The sequence below is a fragment of the Bombus terrestris genome, chromosome 11, assembly GCF_910591885.1.
Source record: "Bombus terrestris chromosome 11, iyBomTerr1.2, whole genome shotgun sequence".
NCBI lineage: Eukaryota > Metazoa > Arthropoda > Insecta > Hymenoptera > Apidae > Bombus > Bombus terrestris.
This window is the reverse complement of record NC_063279.1, coordinates 2040904-2063904: the sequence shown is the minus strand read 5'-3', so window position 1 is coordinate 2063904 and position 23001 is coordinate 2040904. Positions and strand designations below refer to the sequence as shown.

Genomic DNA, 23001 nt, shown 5'->3' with positions numbered 1-23001 from the left:
AAACGTACTGTTCAAAACGACTGGCAGAAAATGTTACCTCGCAAACGTCGCATCTTACGTTCTTTATAACAGAGGGAAAAAGTAAAAATTATTTATTTAAGACAAAATTATTTAGATTAAAATGGAAATTAAACGACATTGTTTCTCGTGGAATTCTTTAAAATGGTCGATACGTAATGGCACATCGGAAATATGGCATTTAAAGAACGTTTCTCTTCGAGTACGTTCAGATAAGCGTGCGACGCATCGCTTTAGTTTACATCGTAAAATTTGGATATTTTTAAAATTTGAATTTGTTAAGTTTCCTTAGGATCGACGGTACTTACTCATAGTGGCGGTTGAAAAGATTTTCACAACGAAAGTAAGGCTTGCTTAGAAAATAATAAACCGATATAGGCGAGATATCGACAAACGGGTCAAACGCGATCTCTCGCATCTGAAAAATACTTTACGACTGAGATAAAAAGCAGTCGCAGCGCGCGTAATAATCCACGCTTGGTGATAGAAGACAGTCGTTCGATTGCGTAATCATCAACGCTTGGATGCAAATGAGTTACCTGGCGCTTCGTAGACGTGCTACGTCTAACGTACAGTTTTCCAACGATCGTCGCACGACGGGAATCTTTCCCAAGACTTTCTTGTTCGGTGTCGAGCGTACGAGTAACTAAAGGCTTGAAAATTGAAAATTTACGCCGCGTGAATTTATGGCTGGAACCTCGTGCACCGATGAAGAAATAGATGGTAAAGTGCTAACGTGGCAATTACTTTGCAGCTAGTTTCGAATACCAACGGGTCGTCGACGAGTGTCAGAACGAAGAAGAAGAAGAAGAAGAAGATAATCGTAGTAAATCAACAAATAAATACACGCACGTTGAAGATAAAATGAACAGATTTATAACGTCAATCTTCTGCGCTCGCGACTCTTCTCCTCCCAACGTGTTCGACCCTACGCATCTTCCTTCGTTTAATCGAACAAATTTCTCGCCTTTTTTACAGATCGTCCTTTTTACGGTAGAAGATGACACACGTTGGAGAGAGGCACACGCTCGCGCGAGAGTAACGAGATGCAAACTGAACAATGTGCAAATCGTTGGAGAGGAGTAGCACGTCCATCCGTTCAAGCTGTCGTTGCTAAAAATCAACAAGCGGAAAGATCAGTGACGATTACGTTTTATTATTACAGATTATAAGAACCGATGTCCTCGCTATCGGCAATACGTACAAAATAGTTTTGCTTGTCGCTGCACAGGACAATAACGACACGGGTATAGGACGGTTCCTGTTGCATTTTCCCTCGTTCCGTCGCTTATCGTCGTCGTTGTTTTCAACGCGCAGTTTCTCCTCCAACGACGGAGATCCATCGGCGCGTTTACGAACTCGTCGAATCGCTACGAACACGCCGGGCATCCGCAAACGGGGCATCGTGAAAGCGAAAAGTCGACGAAAGCACGTCCCATCGAAGGAGGCGCCGCGAGTCTCAGGTACGATCGTTTCTCATTCTCGTTTCAAACCTTCTCCTATCGTTTTCGTCGGACGTGTACGAGGCGCCAACGCGACGATCTCCGTCCTTTCGATCGACGCATTCGATCACGTGTTTCCACCAACGTTTACGCCTTTTCTTCCATTCGATTACATCTTCATAAACGCCACTCACCGACATAAACTATGTACGACTATGTATGTACATGTATAAATAAACCGTCATCTATAATAATAATAATAATAATAATAATAATAATAATAATAATAATAATAATAATAATAATAATAATAATAATAATCATATAATAATAATAATAATAATAATAATAATAATAATAATAATAATAATAATAATAATAATAAAGAAAAAAACACGGCTTTTGATTTAACAAAGAGTATAAATAAGACTAGATTTCGTTAGGCGTTATTAAATAAGATTGGCGAGTAATTTACGATTAAAAAATAATCACGATAATCGTATAGTTAGAACGGGCTTTGCCCGTTTCCTCTTCTGTCGCTCTCTTCTCGTTATTCCGTTTCCTCCTTCGAGATTATTCCCCATGCCGAGTCTCGCTCTCTCTCAACCTACGTATTCTCTTCTTTCCCCGATCTCGTTGCCTCTCGTTCTTGCTGTCTGTTCCTGGAAGCGGACAAGCCTCGCGAAACGTATCGCAAAATCGAAAGCCGAAGAAAGTCTCGCCTCGGCCATGGTCGGGCCAGCTAGAAAGCTGAATTTATCGCGTCACGCCTCTCGTTTCTTAACGCGAAGATTACATCCGTATCCGCTTTTAATCGGCGAGCACGAAACCACGCTCTTTGGTTAACTACGACAAACACGTTCTTTCAGCGCTATGTACATTCCAGTCTCCCATCTTTGGCACGAGCTACGATCGAATTAACATTATTATTAAATCACGTTACGCGACGATACCACGCCGCTGTCTCTTCTCTCTTGCGCTCTCGCTCTTTCTCTCCGCCTTGGCGCAAGACGGTAGCGACGAAATCTCGAAATCCGCGCGCGATATTTAGCAACGCGCGCGTACGTCGATAAGAACAAGATACGAAGGGAAAGTTCGATAAAAGAAGTTCTCAACGGCCACCGTGTCGAGCGGCTGTTTTTCGATTTGTCGGAAGAACGCGACGTGCACGATGCGCGTCGTATTTTACACGCGTTGTAAAGTCTCGATACCGAACCGTCGTGACGTTAACAGTCAGCCGTGGTTGATCGCGAGCGCACAGCGAAAGCTACGCGATTGTCTCTCGCGTTTAACCTGTTACCTCGTTCGCTGCGTTACGTTTCTTAATCGGCAACTTCTTCGGCCAACATCATAAATTCGATAAAGGAGAAACGACGTCGACCGAGTCTTTCGAATATCGCGAACGTACGCGACCGCGTTCTCGATTTGACGATCCATCGAAGAATCGACCAGATTTGGCGATGATTTTTAGATAATTTGAAATAAACACGATCGAGCAAAAGGCGGATAAACATCGAAAACACGAATTATTAGGAGAATCGCGTAACAGGTTAACGCGTTAAAACTGCGCTCTACGCCCTAATCGATTGGCTACTTTTACGTTGCGCTAATTAGGTTTCTCAAAAATACCGTAACAAGGCAGTTTAACGCCGATGAATGCGATAAACGCTATGACGTTAGCAACAACGATCGAGACTCGTAACAGGCATCGCGATACAGAGTGACGCGCGATCGACGAATGGCTAGAAAATCGTGAAAAGCAGACGTCGCTGAACCAACAAACTCGATGGACGAGACGACCAGCAACGTCCACCTGCTTCGAGTAGATTTAACAATCGCGTTTTACAATCTCGGGCGTTTTCTTATCCGTTAATTTCGAAAAGCGATTCCTCCTTGGAAACTAAACGTTTCTTCCGTTTTTAATTCCCGTTACGTTTCCGTCAGCCAAAGCTCATCGGCAACGTATCGTTACATTTTTCACGGCTTAAGGAATATCGTCCTACGATACGCAGTTTATCGTTTACCAAAGTTTCGTTTCGTTAGCTGATAATTTTCCCGATCGTCGGATACGAAACACGGACATACGAAACTCGCTTGGAGGAAGAACTCCTCTCGACTATTTGGCCGTTCTTTTCATCGAGATCGATCGCCGCAGAATCACTCTACCGTCGTCCTTCGAAATCTATGTACAATATGCTGGCCGTTCTTCGCTTCGAGCACTGGCAAGAAAAAGAACGATCGTCGAACCGATCGATATCCGCTGGATGTCAGGAAGCGTCGCGCGCCTACTCCGCAGAGTGGCAAAAGTAGCGTCAAGTTGGAATCGTCCGACCGCCTCGGGCAGCAATTTCAACGTTTCACGTCAGAGGCAGAGCGCGATGCTCGTCGACGAAGCCAGCCGGAACGTCCACCATATTGGCACGAGGGACCGGCGACGGTAACACGTTCGTGTCGCTCTCCGCGTCTCCGTCGGCCATTTCGTTGTCCGGAGCGCCCGTCAGCTCGCGCACATTCCCCGGCAGGTAGTCCTTCCAGCTTCTAAACAGATACCTGGTGAATTTCCTAAGCTGCCGGAACTTGCAGTAAGTAGCGCCCTCGGCGGACTCCAGCTGCTGCGTCTGTATGAGAAATCCTTTCTCCTTGAACGTTTGCTCCAGCTTCTCCCTCTGAAGGGACTTTCGAGTCTTCCTCTTGCGACGACCTTCTTCTTGATTGCCGCTCCTCTGGCAGGCTGTCGGCTGAATCCTCTCGCCGGCGGCGTTGAGAAAAGCTCCCGTCGAGGAACCCGATTGCCCTGCCGACTGTTGAAGCGCTTCTCGCGGAAAGAACTCGTAGCCGCGCATACTCTTGTCCCCGGTGCCGCTGTAGTATCTAAAGTTGCCGCCTGAATCCACCGACAGGCTCTTCTTCTCCTGTAGACTGGGCTTCGCACCTCCGGTGAATTTAAATTTGCATATGCTCACTTCCGTCGCTGGATTGTTGTTGTTCTCCGATGGCATGGGCGGGATGAATATGGCGGATCGTTTCCTCTTCGTCGGCTGTCCCTGAGCCTGAACCACGGACGCGTTCCTCTTCGGCCTGGGCGAGACAGGAGGCGGCACGGAGGACGTTTGAGAGGCCGGTTGGACCGTGGCTGGCAACAGAGGCGGACTCTTCGTTTCCATCATGGAGTATATCGATTTAGGGACGATCTTCTGCTCCTTCGGATGTTGGTCCAAACCTCGGGGATAACATTTGTCGTTCTGTGCCATCTTTTGGTAGTAGAGTAGCTGCGATTGCAACGCCATCGGATGGATAAAGACTCCGGCGTTCGGCCAATACACGAATCCGGGATTGCCACCCAACACCGGCTCGATCACGTTGTTGTTGTTGTGATTCACGTTGTTGCCGGTGGTATGACCGAGATGATCCAGCGAACGGTAGCCCGGTTCCGAAGGGAACGTGGCGCCTATACACTCGATCTCCTCTCCGTCGCTGGACGTCTCGCTCTTCACCTGCCCAGACTCGTACACGTTGCCGTGTTTTCTTAGTAGCCTGATTTTCAGCTGATTCAAGTCTCTGATACAGAGATTCAACGGCTCGTCCTGCTCCCTCGAGTTTTCCATCGCGCCGAAGCTTCGTCGAGACTCCTGCGTCAATCGTTTCTCCAACAAGCTACTGATTCTATTCTGAACGTCGGTTCGTTGGAACGGCATCTGCGGCGAGATCCTCTCGCGGCAGTCCAGCTTGTCCCTCGGCGACAGCCTTCTCTCCTCGTGGCCAGGAGTGCCGGGTAGTATGGTGCCGTAATTCTTGTAGATCAAATGGCAAATGTCGGCTTTCTTCGGTTTCCTACCGCGTCGCGGCTTGCTGTTGTCCAGCGTGATCTCGCCCATGTAAGGCAGATCCGAGTATTTCATCGGCGGCCTGCCGGATCCTTGAGACAGCGGCTGTTGCTGCTGACCGTGACCGTGGTTATGATTATGGTGGCCCGTGTTCAACGCGTGCGTGGAGGTGGACGTGATCACGGACCTCCTGGAGCCCGACGCTTGGCACGAATTTACGGGCGAGCATTGCGACGACGAGATCCGCGGACACAGCTCTTGTTGCATCGCGGCGATCCGCTGCAGCCAGCCGTGCACGTCGGCGATGGGACTCGGCGTCGAGGTAGAGCTGGTTGGCGCCGGGCTCGGAATCGTCGGTTCCGTTAGCCGCGTCGGCGATGAGTTTAAAGCCTCTTGAGCAAGGGACGCCTCGTAGTGGTCAAGGTACTCCGGGGGCAGCGCCTGGTGATGAAACTTGAGCTTCCATCGCGACTTCCTGCGGCCTCGGCTGCAACAGATATCGACGGTTCGTTCGTTTTTAACAGATTCGCTCGCTCTTTCTCCGTCGACTGCTTTTTTCAACTACTCGAACGGACGGTCTCTCGGTCGTCGGTCGAATGGGAATATCACGCGATAACGTCCGATCGCCCTACGGCTCGTAACTCGTGATACGGAGAAAAGCAAAGAGAAGATAATTTTCTGCTCGACCGCGTCCCTTTCTCTCCGCGCGATTCTTCTCCGCCACGGATTCTACGAAATTCGCCGCGATTCGACGACATCCCTCCGCGTTCGCGATTCTACCCGCTAATCGATTCGTAATTAATTTCTCGTTAGGCGTTGCGGATGTGGCTCGTAGAGAAACGTATGGAAATCGGATGCTCGACGCCGATAATCACTTCGGCGATACGGGCCTTTCGTTAACGTTCTTTTCCACCTAACTGCATTCCGAACCACACCTTGGGACGGCGATTTATACAAACGGCTGCGTGCCACCTTACAGGCATATTATGCATAGAGAGAGAACGTGCCCCGCGCTTCTCTTCCACCGGTGGCTCTAGCGCGCGACGCGTTTAATGAAATTCAATAACGGTAATCGACTCGCGGCGTTTCAACGACGTACCAAACAAGTTCGCTTTTTTCTCGTCCGCGCAAGAGTCCGCGAGACACGCGGAACGAACCAGTTTCTCCCGGCGAAGAGTCCTTTTTGCCGCTTATTTAAAAGCGACTGTTTCGTTGCCAGCGCCGCGAGTTTTACGCGAAAATGATCGTTAAAAGGGTTTCACCGTGCGCGTCACCGACGCGGATCACCGAGGCCTCGAGGCTGTAGGCGCGCACGCTTTCAGCGAGATAACGGAAAAATCGTTTCTCGAGGAAAACGCACGGGTAACTCGGGCCGAGAGAGTTTCCGCGTTGCTACCATCGCTGATTATCGTTGTCACCTGGCTTTTTGGCAGCTGTTTTAGCTTTCGAGTATATACAGCATCAACGCTCGTGATTTGTTAACGAATTGTCAACCAATTATTTCATACGCAAAACTCGTATTTCGAGCAAACGATGATTTCCATATCTGTTCTCAGAGTCAATTTATGGGTGGCGAGTAAAATAAAAAGAGGTTACTAAATTTTCTTCCGTCCAAATTGATCGATTACTAACGCGATTATCGGAATAATTAGCAAGTTTGTATTATTGTCGATACCATCTAATGACACAATCCGCAATCACTTAGTTGCCAACCAATTATTGGTAAAATCGATCGAAACTAAGCGCGAAGGAAAGTTTTTTTTTGTTTTTTAATTATGTATTAGGTCGTCCGAAAAGTTTCTTTCGTTTCATAAGGTGATAATGGACTGTTGAAGTGGTCACCACTTCTACGAAAACTCTACATCTGGTCTTTTTAGTTTTCTCAAGCGCCGAAGCCATCGACAGCATATAGACGAAAGACTTCTTTTTTTTTTTTTTTTTTTTTTTAATCTCTGTTTATTTGTTCCAGGTTATTTACATATTTTTTTACATCATTTTTTTTCCAGAATAAACGCTGAATTCTAATTGTAGGGTGGTACAGGCAAGAGTACCGATACGCGGCGGTACAACGTAGCCATGCATTATTACATTCTTTTCTCTTTTTTTTTTTTTTTTTTAAGATTATTATTGTTAAATAAAATAAAATTAAGCCGCTGTTGCGCTGTGCTTATGTACGATATTTTAATTTATGTCCTGAAAGCCTGGACGCAAAAACAGGACAGTTCGCTAGCCTATATATAGACGAAAGACTGGTATGAAGACAGACCATAAACAATAGACAGGCGACGTTGACTTCGGGGTTTTTCAGTTATAAGGTAACGCTGCTAGCGTGCGGATCTGGACCAGCTCAAATCGTATTCCTACTTATTATTACACTTCTCTATTAAAAATATATATTCTACCTTACACTTTATCCACGCGTTTTCTCTCTTTATACGTCTAATAACATAGACGAACAACAATTTCCGTTTTGTATTACTTTATTGAATTAACTATGATCCATTTCGTCCCGTTTCTATTATTACGTTCGTGCATAATTCAACGAACTAATATAAAATAAAAAAACATCGTGCGTCTATTATTTTCTTATAAAACGAAAGAAACTTCTCGGACAACCTAATATATTCGCATAGGACAATGAGCGTAAACCGTACCAACTCGATTTTCGACCTCGCAAAGTATCTGGCGCGAATAAAAAGCGATTAAAACGACGATTTACCTCGGCCTTCCTCGGCTATTGAGATCCGTAACAGCCTGTCCTGCGCTTTCCTCCAGTTCTTGAATCTGATGATGGCTGGTTTCGTGTCCATGTCCGTGTTTGCCATCGACGGACGTCGGCGAAACGTCTGCATCTACTTGAGGACTATCGAATTTTCCATTAGCTGTGTGTCGCGACGAGCGAAGAAAACGGTACGAAGCTTTCGTATTTCACGTTCGTCGATAAAAATACGAATAAAGTAAACGCGGATACCTAAGCGCGTGGATCGGGTGAAAGTTGTTACTCGATGAACGTATGTATATGTCTCGAAAGAAAAAGGAATTTTCTGCGCGACGTAAACATTCGTAAAACGTCGTACATAAATCACGTGGAAGAATCGAAAAACACCTACGACCTTTCCGAAACTTTCGTTTCTTCGCGAACTTTCGATAGAGGAAATAAAGTATCTTTACGACCTTCCTTTCCAATTTACCTACGTAGAAATTGAACGATATATAAAACTCGTGTCGACGCGAGACGATAACACCGATAGACGTACAGTGGCTGACGAAATTATTCGAACGCTTAGATGCGCGAAATTGAATGACCGAAACAATGTGAATTAAAGTAATTTGCTTAGACAAGCAGATGTCAATAGGAAGATGGAAGTGTTAAGATTATGCGAGTAAAATTTGCAAAGGATCGAACAACGTAGGTAGGAGTTATGGTACATTTATGAGCTTAAACAAGCATTGTAAGTGACCGACGAAAGTATTTGAACACTTACATATGCGAAATTGGATGGCCGAAATAATGTACGTTAAAGTAATTTGTTTGGAGAAGCAGATGCGAATAGGAAGATGGAAGTCTTAAGATTATGTGAGATGATACATTTACTAGAAACACGTATTGTAAGTGATTGACGAAAGTATTCCTACGCTTACATATGCGAAATTGGATGGCCGAAATAATGTAAATTAAAGTAATTTGTTTAGACAAGAAAATATCGATAGGAAGATGGAAGTCTTAAGATTATGTGAGATGATACATTTACTAGAAACACGCATTGTAAGTGACTGACGAAAGTATCCTACGCTTACATATGCGAAATTGGATGGCCGAAATAATGTGAACTAAAGTAATTTGTTTAGAGAAATAGATGTCAATAGGAAGATGAAAGTGTTAAGATTATGCGAGTAAAATTTGAAAAGGATGGAACAACGTAGGTAGGAGTTATGGTACATTTATGAGCTTAAACAAGCATTGTAAGTGACCGACGAAAGTATTTGAACGCTTACATATGCGAAATTGGACGACTGAAATAATGTGAATTAAAGTAATTTGTTTAGACAAGCAGATATCGATAGGAAGATGGGAGTCTTAAGATTACGCGAGTAAAATTTGAAAAGGATTGAACAACGTAGATACGAGTTATGATACATTTATTAGAAACAGGCATTCTAAGTGACTGACAAAAGTATTTGAACGCTACATATATGCAATTGTTGTGGACTTATTTCTGTTCACAATTCTGGCAATCTCGTTATATGTAATCGAAATATTCGTAATGTATATGTAAATAATAATCGTAATGTATGTGTAATCGAAATATTATTTCTTTTTCACGCTTCTCTTTCACACTTTTTCGTATACATTTTAAATACTATCGTGCACATTTTTACGTTACTGTTACTGAAACGATATCCTAACATCAAGCGAACGTACCAATATTTTCATTTACCAGTGATGTTTACATTCGCTGCAAAGAAAGATGAAAAACTATTAACAATGTTACAGCGTTTAATATTTTTGCGAGACATATATAATGAATGTTTCCAATAAATGTATCGTAACTCCTGTCTACATTATTCGATCGTTTCCAAAATTTACCGATGTAATTTTCATACTTTTCCCTCGCTATAGATACCAAATTGTTTTAACGAATTAGCTTAGCCCACCTTGTTTTATTAATTGAAATTTCTAAGTGTAAGCGTTCGAATACTTTTATGAGACACTTACTATGAATATTTCTAGTAAAGGTATCATAACTCCTGTCTATATTGTTCGATCGTTTTCAAATTTTCACGATGTAATTTTCGTACTTTCCCCTCGCTATAGATACCAAATTGTTCGAACAAATTAGTTTAGCAAACCTTGTTTTATTGATTGAAATTTCTAAGTGTAAGCGTTCGAATACTTTTATGAGACACTTATCATGAATATTTCTAGTAAATGTATCATAACTCCTGTCTATATTGTTCGATCGTTTTCAAATTTTACCAATGTAATTTTCATACTTTTCCCTCGCTATAGATACCAAATTGTTTTAACGAATTAGCTTAGCCCACCTTGTTTTATTAATTGAAATTTCTAAGTGTAAGCGTTCGAATACTTTTATGAGACACTTATCATGAATATTTCTAGTAAAGGTATCATAACTCCTGTCTATATTGTTCGATCGTTTTCAAATTTTCACGATGTAATTTTCATATTTTCCCCTCGCTACAGATGCAAAATTGTTTGAACAAATTAGTTTAGCAAACCTCGTTTTATTGATTGAAATTTCTAAGTGTAAGCGTACGAATACTTTTATGAGCCACTTACTATGAATATTTCTAGTAAATGTATCATAACTCCTGTCTATATTGTTCGATCGTTTCTAAATTTTACCAATGTAATTTTCATACTTTTCCCTCGCTATAGATACCAAATTGTTTGAACAAATTAGTTTAGCAAACCTCGTTTTATTAATTGAAATTTCTAAGTGTAAGCGTACGAATACTTTTATGAGCCACTTATCATGAATGTTTCTAGTAAATGTATCATAACTCCTGTCTATATTGTTCGATCGTTTCTAAATTTTACCAATGTAATTTTCATACTTTTCCCTCGCTATAGATACCAAATTGTTCAAACAAATTAGTTTAGCAAACCTCGTTTTATTAATTGAAATTTCTAAGTGTAAGCGTACGAATACTTTTATGAGCTACTTATCATGAATGTTTCTAATAAATGTATCATAACTCCTGTCTATATTATTCGATCGTTTCCAAATTTTACCGACGTAATTTTCATACTTTTCCCTCGCTATAGATACCAAATTGTTTTAACGAATTAGCTTAGCCCACCTTGTTTTATTAATTGAAATTTCTAAGTGTAAGCGTTCGAATACTTTTATGAGACACTTATCATGAATATTTCTAGTAAAGGTATCATAACTCCTGTCTATATTCCGATCGTTTTGTAATCGATAACGAAGAGACGGGGAAGAAGTTTGGACTCGAAGGTAGTGGAAAGTAAATTATAAAATTATTACAATCGATTAGACGTACGTACGATGGAACGTGATCTACGAGCCAAAGTTTTAGAGATCGCTGTACAGTGTACATATACATACACGTGTATACACATTCGCGTGGTGCGAATCGACCCAGCCGTTTTCCGAACCATCCTCAAGTGCATAAATTACTTTTACGCGACTCGAAGGCGATCGTACTTGCTATACTCCATTAAAAAAATAATCTGTCGCTCGTAAACGCCAGCGGAACGTCCACCGACCCGAAAACCTACACCGTCTGTATGTATACACATACGTTTCGCGTAATAATAACCTTTTCGGTGTATTATTTCATTTCGCTGACGAGATATATTCATCTCGTTACGATGCGCAACGCGCCATAATAACAATAATAATAATAACTAATGCCTTTCTTATATGATTTACGTACGATACGATAATAACACATCGGGCTGTCGGCACGAGCGTTTATCTCGCTCGTGGAATGCTAATTTCAGTCATCAGGCTACGCAGCGTCGACAAAAAGAAAAAAAAAGGAAAACAAAAATAGCCGACGAACGGAAACGCGCGCGATTTGTATTGAAAATTAGTTGAAAAATAAAAGAACGCGATCCAAGAATCCAAGGATTAAATTTACGAGGGAAATTACGAGGAAAAACGTTGGATAAAGAGGAGACAGTATGGACCGAGTGGAAAAGCTTCGATCGACATAAACCGTAGGCTCACCTCAACGCATTCGTGTCACGACTTCGTTCCTCCTCCTCCTGTGGCTCCTGCTTGACCGCCATGTGAAGCAGAGGTGGCAGCGGACACTTTACACGCGACGAACGATGCGGATGATGGTGCAGAGAAGCGTCGTCCGTGGGGCAACCGTCTATACCAGTAGATTGCGCGCGAGACACGATTTCCTCGGTCTGCATAGTGCCCCCTGCAACGCGAAACGTACTTGGTTACGTCGAGATCCAGCGATTTTTCGCGTTTCGATTTGTCGCGTCAGGAACGAACAACGTCGGTCGTTCTGTCTTCCTCTCTTTCTCTCGCTTAGTCTCCTCTTCTTTTCACCCTCCTTCCCGTTTTTTAAATCGGTTAAATTTGAAATCAGTGAATCGGATTTTACGATCGGTTGGTTCGTACCAAGCGTTCGACAGATCGCTATATCTCGCGCAGAGAACTGTTTGATAATTCTAAAGATATCCTCGTCGATACGATCCGATGGAAAGCAGGTGGCAGAGAGACGCGAGCGTTACGTTCCGTACGAACGTCTATCGAGTCGATACTCGGACGATCCAAAGAATCGACGATCTCGGCGAGTTTAGGGCAATTTGCAAACTGGAAAAATGCAACGCGCGCGATGTAAAATTACGATAATTGCGATATTATATGGATAGATACGCGAGGGAATCTCCGCTTCGGTTCTACCCTCGCCTCTACCTATTCGTGCAACTTTCGACTCGCGCAGACATCCGCGTGATCCATCGATAATTCCCGTTTGCCGCGAGAAATAAGAAAAATGGGACGCGTACGACGAATTTCGACTTTTCGTCTGGTCGTATCGCTGCCAAGTGGTACGCGCACGGGTCGAAAGGAAAAATTGCGCGTGGGCATCCGTCGCATCGACTTTTACGATGCAGCCTGGATATCGCGGAATATTCATAAGCCTCTGGTATTAACGAAACATCGTTGGATTCACCGTAAATGCTGGTGCGGCGTTTGCACGCGACGACAGGAGCAGACGTAGATTTGCACGTAGACGTAGAGCGGAGCAGGCGTGAGAAATGGAAGAAACTAAACAAATGCCCACATGCGAATCGCGAGGGGAATCGCGTGGGGTGTTGCGGCATAGTTGGGCCGCGTGTGGGCACGCAGACGCGTCCAAGGCTTCGAAATCGAATAAAAGGAAAACGCGCAGCTGCCGTGTATTACGCGACGGATAGGTTTAGGAATGTTCTTCGACTCGCCTCTACGCACACACCTGTCGCGTATAATTCCTCGTAACGTTCCTTTAAGCTCATCGAAACGTCGATCCGCCCCGCCACGCACGTATAAATATAGTGCTCGGTCTAAGCGCGTTCTTCGCGCGTAATAATACGTACGGCAATCAGAGGACGACGCGCTTACGCGCAAAAATCAGCCTTGGCGAAAACCACGCTATCGAAAGAAGACGCGACTACGGGGTGAAGATAAAATCGCTTTCACCTATCGTCGGTGCGTGAAAAGCTCGGTCACGTAGCGTAGAAAGCTGCGACTATATCGTCAGCCGGAGAAGGCTCGGTACTCCCTGCAGAAAAGTCAGTTTTATTCGAATAAAGCGCTACGTTCGTCGAGTAGTCGCCGATCCGATCTGGTTGCTACGACCGGAAGGAAGCTGGAACGTCGTTGAAAGCTGCGCAACAACCGACAGCGATGCGGAAAGATCGCGAATCGTCGTGAAAAATCGTCGCGAATGGGAAGCAACGCGATCGAGTCTCTCGCGATTCGAAAGCACCGGTTCGCGATATTTCTGGTAATATCGGGTTGGCGACTAAGTGATTGCGGATTTTGTCATTAGGTGGTAATGATAAAATCACTTATTTGCAGACCGAATACGTAACTCCATACGCCCGCGACGCGATCCATCGATTTGTTCGTGGCGGGACAAATTTAACGACAAAGACGATAACGTTCGATCGATGATATTTATCACGTATACATATATATTAGGTTGTCCGGAAAGTGTTTTTCCTTCGCAAACGTGTTTTTTACAACAACGCATCTTCGCGCAAACGCGAAACCAAGTCTGTGAAACGTCGCTGTGTTTATCTGGACGGAACAAAACGAACGATACGTAATTGGAGAAAATAATATAAAACGAAAAGCGTCTATTATTTCGTGGTAAAACGAAAGAAACTTTTCGGACAAGCTGATATATCCGAAGAGCCAGGGAGAATGACGCGTGTCTGAGCTACCGGATCGAAAAGGACGGTCGACTAAAGGAAGAAAAAGGTGCGGCGACGGAACGATACGAAGGAAAAAGGGACGCGACTAGCTCGTAGACAAGAGCGGAAACGAGAAGCAGAAAAAGAGAAAGAATGGAGAGGCCGGCGTGTGGAATCGCAGAGATGAAGAAGCGTATTGTACATACTGAGTTTGCAGCACCGTAGGATAAAAATATTCCTGCTCGAAAATAGAAACAGACACGCGTACGGTTCTACCCAACACCCGCGACTCTTGCTCCGTACTTGGCCTTAGTCGATCGGGTTTCACGCCTTACCTTCCTATACCATCTTCGTTCCCAGACATCGGTGTAGTCGTGGTCGAATCATGGCGAGCGACGACCAATTCGAATCGAAGATTTCGAATCCGCCGTTTCGTCTTTGTACGTATGTTTGTCGTTGATCTTTTGCAACGCGCTTGTAAAAGGTTTGTTCGTCGAGAGTCAACAAGTTTTCGACGGGCAAAGACCACGAACGTTCGTAAATTCGTCTAGGTTTCTAGCAGCGTTTTCTCGCTTTTCGTTTCTTATCGGGGAAAACGTCGATCGCGTCGCGTGTCTTTGACGGAGCGCGAAGTGGTAAGCGCCTCGTAAGCGCGCGATATCGATGCAAATTTTGGCGAATGTTTCCCAAATTTGAAAATACTGCGATCGCGATACACACGGAGTAACGTAGAACGACGTTTCTCTGTCGATTCGAAGGAATAAAAGCTATTCTGGCAACGACGTTTCGAAAGCAAAGCGAACGTTCGAGCACCGTACGGTGAAGGTGAAACGATATCGATCGATCACAGCTAATCGCAGCAGCGAAAACGTAGCGAAACGCGGTTAATTCGTTCGCAGCACGTGCGGCAAAAGTTCTAATAACCCCGGACACGTGTCATTTAAAATTAAACGGCACGGAGAGCGTCGCGCTAGCTAGATCGATCGAAGCGAAGTTGCGCCTCGACCTAGGTGTCGACCGACGTCAACGACGACCAAACGTCGCTCCAGTCGTGCACGCACCTACGAAACGTGAAATTCGATGGCAACGTCGTATCGTGTACGGTCGGTCTCGGTAAAACGATCCCTAGATTCGGCTTTCGAACGATTTACCGCGCTAAAACGCAGGCCAAAAACGGGAGCAACGTAGCTTACCGACCGGCGTGTCTGTGTGATGGTGTATTAATAACGGCGTGTGCGGGAGGTGGCCCGATTCATTGAAGACCAGTTATAGAATGATGCAGGCGGCCGCGTAACTACAATTTATTTTTTGGCTATTTTTAGCGGTTGGCGTAGCGCCACTATTTTCGGTTCTCTCAAATTTCTCACTCCATATTTGGGATTATGGATGACGGGCCCGCTGTGCGGTGTATCTTTACGACTAAGCCGGTTGAGACACTTTCGTTTGCCCGGTCGCTGATATACGCCGATGTTTCCTCGCCTCTGCCTTCTGCTCCCTAACTTCGGTATCCATTTATGCTCGCGCTAACTAACTCGCCACGCTACGACGCGCCGGTCACGCTCGTTTCACACGGAACATCGTTCCACCGCGCGCCAAATTTTCCATAGTATCGTTTCCCAAGCGAAATTACCGCGGAATCCCCCGATCTATGTTCGGCAACGCGCGTCTATGCCGCACCGTGGCACGTAGAAGCGTGCGTAGCGTCGGTGTAAATCACCAGCAACCAACTGTTCGAACGGAAACGCACGATATCGTTCGTCGCGATATTCCAACGACGTTTAAATATCCGACCGCGTGGTAATCGCGTTAGACCGATGGAATCGTCGGTGACTTTTGGCGATTAACCGATCGCAGCTTTCCGCAACGTGTGGATAATTGGATCGCGTAACGATCGTGACGCGAATGTCAGAGGCGACTGATTTTTTCGCAATACCCGTGACACGCGACGACCGTACGCGATTACACGGGCAACAAGTGGACAACGATTAGTGGCGAGTACTCGCACGCGATCGAGCATGCGTTTGCTCTCTAATTGGCAAGGACGCAAGTAGGTTAAAAACGATAAGTCGGCTGTAACGCGGAGGAATATGTCAAGGCGACGCGGTGACGGCGAAGGAACCGCGAGAAACCTTTTCCCTCCTCCGATCATCTCGCGGGTTATCGTCGTTGCGGTGGAAAATCGCCTTTTACCCGGAACGACGCTCCACGACGATTTAAACGCGAAACTCGCGTTACGACGCACGCGACGACAAACCTGTCGTTGATCTGGAAACTTTGAGGCGCGACAGGATGCTGGAGAAAGAGCGAAATCGAACAATTTCGACGGACCGTGATCCACTGGCCCGATTACGCTACCGTGTCGCTGCAACACGCCTACGCGCAGGGTCGTCGTGCCGCGTGGTCGTGGAAATATCAAAGGGAATCCGTTAGTCCGCGATTGCTGTCGAGGTACCTGTGACGGGAAACTTGCTTTCTGGCAACATGAACGGTCGTTGCCGAAGGATCGTGGTTCCCGGTAAATCCTGTTCCACGGACCACCAACATTCGTCGTTGAAGCTCGTGCTCCGACTCGACCGGAAGCCTCCGTCCGAGCAATCTTCGCTGGGCTGCTGGTGATTTCGTAGAAAATCACTGGCGCGATCGCGATCAACGGCGAACGCGGATAGGACGACGAACGATAACGAGAAGGCAAGACGCGGCGACACGATGGTTGCGGTGCGATGAACTCGAATCACGCGATCCTCGCTCCGGACACTTGTTGTCTCGACCGGGTCGTGTCGCGTTCGCGAGTTCGGCGCAGCCACGGACACGCTGGAAAAACGGGGAAAGCGTGGTCGATCGTATCGCCGACCAACTGGATGCCGAGAATGGAGACGGTAATCGAAAGAAGGAAGGTGCAAGAAGGCGGATAGAGGGCACGTGTCTGCGATGAGTTAGGTTATCCGTGGACGAGCACGGGACCAGCGATACGCCAAGAGGGAAGGAACACGCGCGAACAACTAGACAGAGAAAAGAAGAAGAAGAAGAAGCAGAACGAGAAGAGGCAGCAGAAGAAGAAGAAGAAGAAGAAGAAGCAGCAAAAGAAGAAGAAGAAGCGGCTGAAGAAGAAGAAGAAGAAGAGAAACAAGGAGAGATCGATGAGAGGAGTAGAAGAAGAACATAGGGAAGGAGGAAAGGAGAGGAGAGGAGAGGAGAGAGAGAGAGAGAGAGAGCCGAAAAGGGGAGAGAAAGAGAAGGACGACAAAACGGAGCAGTCCGTTTTGAGGCAGTTTTGGCACTGTTACCAGCACCAACGGCCAAGCACCAACCCCGAGCAGCGCCTCCACCTCCGCCTGAGGAAGAAAAGAGGGAGAGGTAGCGAGAGGAATACAGAGACGATGGCGGTGGCAAAGAAGACGAGCAGAGATCCCCCTTAGAGGAAGAAGAGAGCGAGAGCGGAGGCGAGGGCGTATATTCTTGATTTGGGCGGATGGAAATCTGAGATTGCTCCATATCGGGCTGTGCGCCGTGACCACGGAGGTGCTCCGTAATAGCAGACGTCTCCGAACCTTCTCCTCGCTGTCTCTCTTCGTTTCTCAACCTCTCTAGCCTTCCATCTCTCTCTCTCTCTCTCTCTCTCTCTCTTACTCGCTCATCGCGTGCTTCGTTCGCGTCTGTTCTTTTCTTCGCTTCTCTACTTCTCTGTTTCTACTTCTTTTTCTATTTCATCGCCATGTCGCTGTGCGTACCTCGTTCGGTCGTATTACGTTCGATAAACCTTCCTCGTCCGATCCATCCACTTTGTCTTTGTATTTCCCAACAACGTTTTTAGTCGTTCCAATTTCACCGATCTTTAATTACAGAAGCAGCGGCGTTTGAAAACGGCGTCGTTTTACGCGCGAGAAAGCAGTCGCGTTTCTTCGAAAACGTTTCTAACCGTTCGTCGACGGTTAAAACGATAACGACGGTTAAACGATAGGCTTCGTCGATTCGAAACGCGATCGTTCGATCTTTTCGAAGTTAACAATTTCGTTGGCTTTGCACATATTCGCGATATTCGAACCCCGTTTCCTTTTCCATATTTATTTTTGCTCGCGTTCGTTTATTATTTTTCCAGATTACCTGCTCTCCCGTCTTTTGCCATATGCGTATAATATTACCTTCTCGTCTCTACCTTAACGCGTTATCCCTTCCCCCTCTCCTCGTCGTTGTTCGGTTTCGCGAACGCGTATGATGCAAACACGAGGGTATATTTAACCCCGTGAACCAGCAGGGAAGAATCGAGCCGAGTGCAACCAGGATCTTCTTTTTCCGCTTCTCTCGTCTCCTTTCTTTTTCCCTTCTTTCCTCCTTTTCTCGCCGCGTTCCACGCTCCACTCTCGCGTAATTCGTTGACGCAAGGTGCTTCGAAGCTCGTCGATCGATCGATCACAACGACGGTCCACCTTTCGACGCGTCGAATGCCACTGAAATTCGATTTTGCCGAATCCTTTGGAATTATTCAAAAATACGACAGGCTGGACGAATCAAAAAATCGCCAACGTCGTGGCATCGGGAGAAAACGCGCGAATACGACGTGACATTTTGCAAAGATCGGATATTACGCCGTAGCGCGTTTCCATCTATCGCGGTTTCCAGCGAAAAATACGAAATTCGCGCAACTCGTTACTAATCGTAGAGCGAAACAATGGAGTAATAACAATCGTAGAGTAAAAAATGCAGGCAACAATTGGCAGGCTGATCGAACGCTCGATTAATAAAAGTTAACGTTACGGTATAAAGAAGCGAGAGTAAGTCGAGTATTTACTCGAATTCCTTACGCGCAAACAAGTTAATCTACAAATAGCAGAGAACATTGTAACTGTTTGTTGGCTTGACCAGAAAATTACATGGTCGCGCGGTGGCTGTGCAACAACCGGATAAATGAGAGCAAAAAATCGACCATCCTGAGTGCTGCCAACAGATCAGCCACGCTAACCGTCCGAGACACACCAGCGTTTTGCCTATGTGAGGCCGGGCTGTTTACGAAACGGACGCGAATCGAAAATAGTAGAGCACCGAAAACTCGTATATATCTGGAAACCTTATACCATTACCGCTTATAAAACCGAAATAACACGGTATAATAGGAATAATATCTTATTCGATGTTTCGCGAGTAGTTGTTTTCCGCCGTTTAAAAATATTTCTATGTCTCCTACGTCGAATGACTGCGATACGTCTTGGAAAATAGCCTGTGAAACATCTCGTTTAAAAATATTCTTAGAAACGAGAATTCGTTTCGAAGGAAAAATTCTCGTTTCTTGCACGAAGATCAGAAAATAGAAAATCTTGATACGTATCGCTAACGATAATTACCGATTTTTCAATTATAAGAAAACCGTCGGAATTCTTCCTCTCTTCCTCGCAATCGACGATACTCGTAAATCATCTTCCGTTGACGCGTCAACGTCCATCTTCCTTATGACGCAACGCGTTCGATTCGTTCGAAATAAGGAAAAATTCGATATATTTCAACGTCGATGAAAGCTTATTTAGAACGTGGTTCGGTAAACCGATCAATGACGAGCGTCGTAGAATCTCGGTACGTTTTAAGCAATTTCCAAATTTAGAAATATATTCGATTATGCAACGACAGAACCGTTACACAGCTCGAGTGGAGACCAGTCCCGGCCTGTAATAACGGATAAGCTAACAATAGATATCCAAGAATCGAGACATTTTTAAACAACTCGTAAGCCAAGAACGGGTCCCAATAAACAACGGCGAAACGGTTCTCGGTAGGAAGAGCAGCCACTTTTCTCCGTAATAACAAATAAGCTAGCCATAGATAGATAGACAAAGTGATCTTGGAAACATCGAACGAACGAGGATAAATCGATTATAATAAATTGTTGTAGTATCGTGGACAAATGGCCTGAGAAATATCGGACGAACTGTAAACAATGTCGCGAGAAAGCCGATATGCCGACAGGCCCAACGATGTATCGTCGGTCCTTCGATCGAATAGTTTCGTGGAAAAGGCTTGCGTGACCCTGGCCATGAGCGGTTGCGAAACACGTACGTGGTGGGGCTAAGGCAAAAGACAAAGGGATGCTAAGGGACAAAGACGAATTAATAGTCAGTGTTCGTTGAGAAGTGAAAGAGCGTGAGTCGAGAAAGTAGAGAATGTGAATTCGAAAAGTGAGGGAGACAGTGTTGCCTAGTGTTGTCGAGAGAGCGTTGGATCTGTGGTGACGAGAATTGCTAATTAACTATCTAGTGATGAATTCGGGTTAAACAATCATCGTTTCCTATTTAATCAACATCCGTTTAATCCATTTATTGTAAATAAACTAATTGTAGTAAAGATCCTACACTAGCGATAGGCAAGAAAGTGATCTTGCAAACATCGAATAAAGGAAGATAAATGGATTGCAATAAATTATGTTTAGGTAGAAATCGAATTCTCTTTGGCTTAATACGCTATCACATTCCTTCGTGGTATTCTTCGTATACGAACTCGATAGAATTGCGATAGCGAACCCGGCACGACAGGTTTCTAAAATACCCGAAACGACGAAATAAAAATTGTCGTTTTTGCTAATTTACCGCGTGAAACCAAAACGATCGAACGTGCTCTATCGAATATCAAAACCTGGCCTCGGTTGGCACAATTTTGTATAGCTGTACATCGGTCCAAGTTTGAACGGAAAGGGCGGGACAACGGGACCGAAGAACACGTTACATGTAACGACGTGTACAACCGTCTCTTTAGCAGTGAAACTATCGCACCAGCCAAATTGACTAGTTTTACAATTTTATTTTTAAATTCCTACTTTGTGTTATATTTTCTTCCGCAATGATGCGATGACTTTCGCAACGATAATTAAAAGAATAATATAATGAATTTTATTTCGTTTTTTATGTATTCAAACTGAAAATGATTTTGCATCGAGGCTACTTACACCAATATCATTTAAAATGACTGGTACTTGTCAAAGTGTAAAAGGGTGCTGCGATCCGTTTATCGAACCCCGATTAACCAGTTTCCTCGTTTCCTGCAACTTGCCACGCGTTTTTAAAATTTTTACCGCGTATCATTCGATATGACGATATCAGTTATCAGGAAAATTTCGGATCGATCGCTACATCGCTAGATGCTGACGCTAGAAATACCCACACCGGTGAAAATGACTGGTTCTACGATTTTATAAATGTGTCGACCCTCGTTTGGGAATCCTACGTGGATTAATAATACCAAAAATGTATTACATAACATGAAATTGCTTCTGTAAGAAAGTAATAAATCGATAAATATAAAAATACCCTATTATTACGTATTTTCATTTTGTCTGGTCTTGGTAGAAGTAGCATCGCGTTAACTATCGGTAGTTTTAGCGTTAATCATCCGCGCATTTGCGTGCACTTGGATTTTATGTTTTCAAATTCTTCAGACGGCGCGATCAACGAAACGCGTCACTTTTCCTATTTGCCCGCTACGAATGGCAAGTTGCGCTCGTCATAGAAACCACTGTACCTGCCCACTTACCTCGTCTGTTCGCCCCATGTACGCTAATACCTGCGAGTTTACCCTTGCGACTAATGTCGCAAGAAATACGTTGCAACGCAACGATATGCCTTTAAGCTGGACACGGCCGACCGCAATTATCCGTTTAACTGGCAGAAATGTAGCACAGACGCAGTTACGTATGCACGAGTAACGAGTCGAATGTAGCAAAGTTTCGAAGAAAGCAGCAGCCAGCGCGCAAGAGGAAATGCCAACGTAAATCTTCGAGTTAATGTTCCTGAAACTCTGGCTAAGTAAAAAGATAGCCATGATCGAATTAATACGGAGGAAACGTTGTTGCCAGGAAATTGTACGTACGAAAGCATCCGATCCCTTGTTCGAGCAACGTTTAAATTCCAACGATAAATATTGCTTTCCCGACTACGGATTTCCGATATTGATTACGCGTTGGTCGGTGTTAATTCGTTCTTTCGACACCTAACAAACGATGCGTTGCATAATAATTTTTAAAAAGACTTACTGCTCGTTAGAACTCTTTTTTTTCTATCGCGCGTTACCACGTAACAACGTGCGTATCTTATCTTATTTTTTTTTTTTCTTCCTTTATCTTTCTACAAGCTCCAGTGTTTTATAACTCGTATTATCGCACGATACTATATTATTCAAACTATCCCTATACTTCGATTTCCATCGCTGAGCAGCGCTGATAAACCGTATCGCGATTTTCCTCGAACATACCACCGGACAACGTTAAAACGAATCGCATACTCGTTCGCGGTACACGAGCAACAAGTGGCAGCGAAGGCACGCCACGCGTTTCTAATTTTTCGTACGAATTCTTCGATGATCAACAGCTGTGTAGCCAAGAATTCAGCGCGGCGATATTCTTCCTTCGAAAGCAAACACGAATCGTAATCTAACGCTTAGCCAATCGAACGGGGAGACCTCCCTTTTTGACTTTGGCAAGTTTTCTTTTTTTTTTTTTTTTGTTGTTGTCAGTTAATTGCGACACTTTTTCTGCTTTTACAAAGTACAGTGTATAATAAAATACACCAATTTGGTGGTGTTAAAATTAATTCAAGAGTTACACTATCAGTTATGACTAAATAAAGTTATAATCGAACGCTGTAGAAAGATATTAAAGTGCATTATGAATATTTAATATCACGTTCAAGTCGTGTTATTTATTTTTAGTGGCCTTTAATGTTTTTAATTTTACCTGTATCTTTTTATACTTTTAATATATACTTTTAATTCGGTGTTTCGTATAAACGATATTTGAAATCGTTAAACAAAATCATCACTGCAAAACATAATT

The 23001-nt window shown here is 44.5% G+C and overlaps 1 protein-coding gene across 6 annotated transcripts in view; it reads right to left on the bottom strand.

The window, feature by feature from the left end:
- Positions 1–23001, bottom strand: part of LOC100646835 — a 94110-nt gene that overhangs the window by 28703 nt on the left and 42406 nt on the right. Inside the window, exons 1-5 of one of the 6 annotated variants that reach the window (XR_007225737.1) lie at positions 16648–17817; positions 12007–12208; positions 8004–8147; positions 1223–5771; positions 327–1131 (exon numbers count right to left, since the gene is read on the bottom strand). Coding sequence is in view for 5 of the 6 variants with exons in the window: in XM_048410108.1 (XP_048266065.1) it covers positions 3818–5771; positions 8004–8147; positions 12007–12208; positions 16648–16678 (2331 nt within the window). In the remaining variant the exon portion in view is untranslated. The other 5 variants (XM_048410112.1, XM_048410108.1, XM_048410111.1 and 2 more) reach the window with 5 other exon arrangements.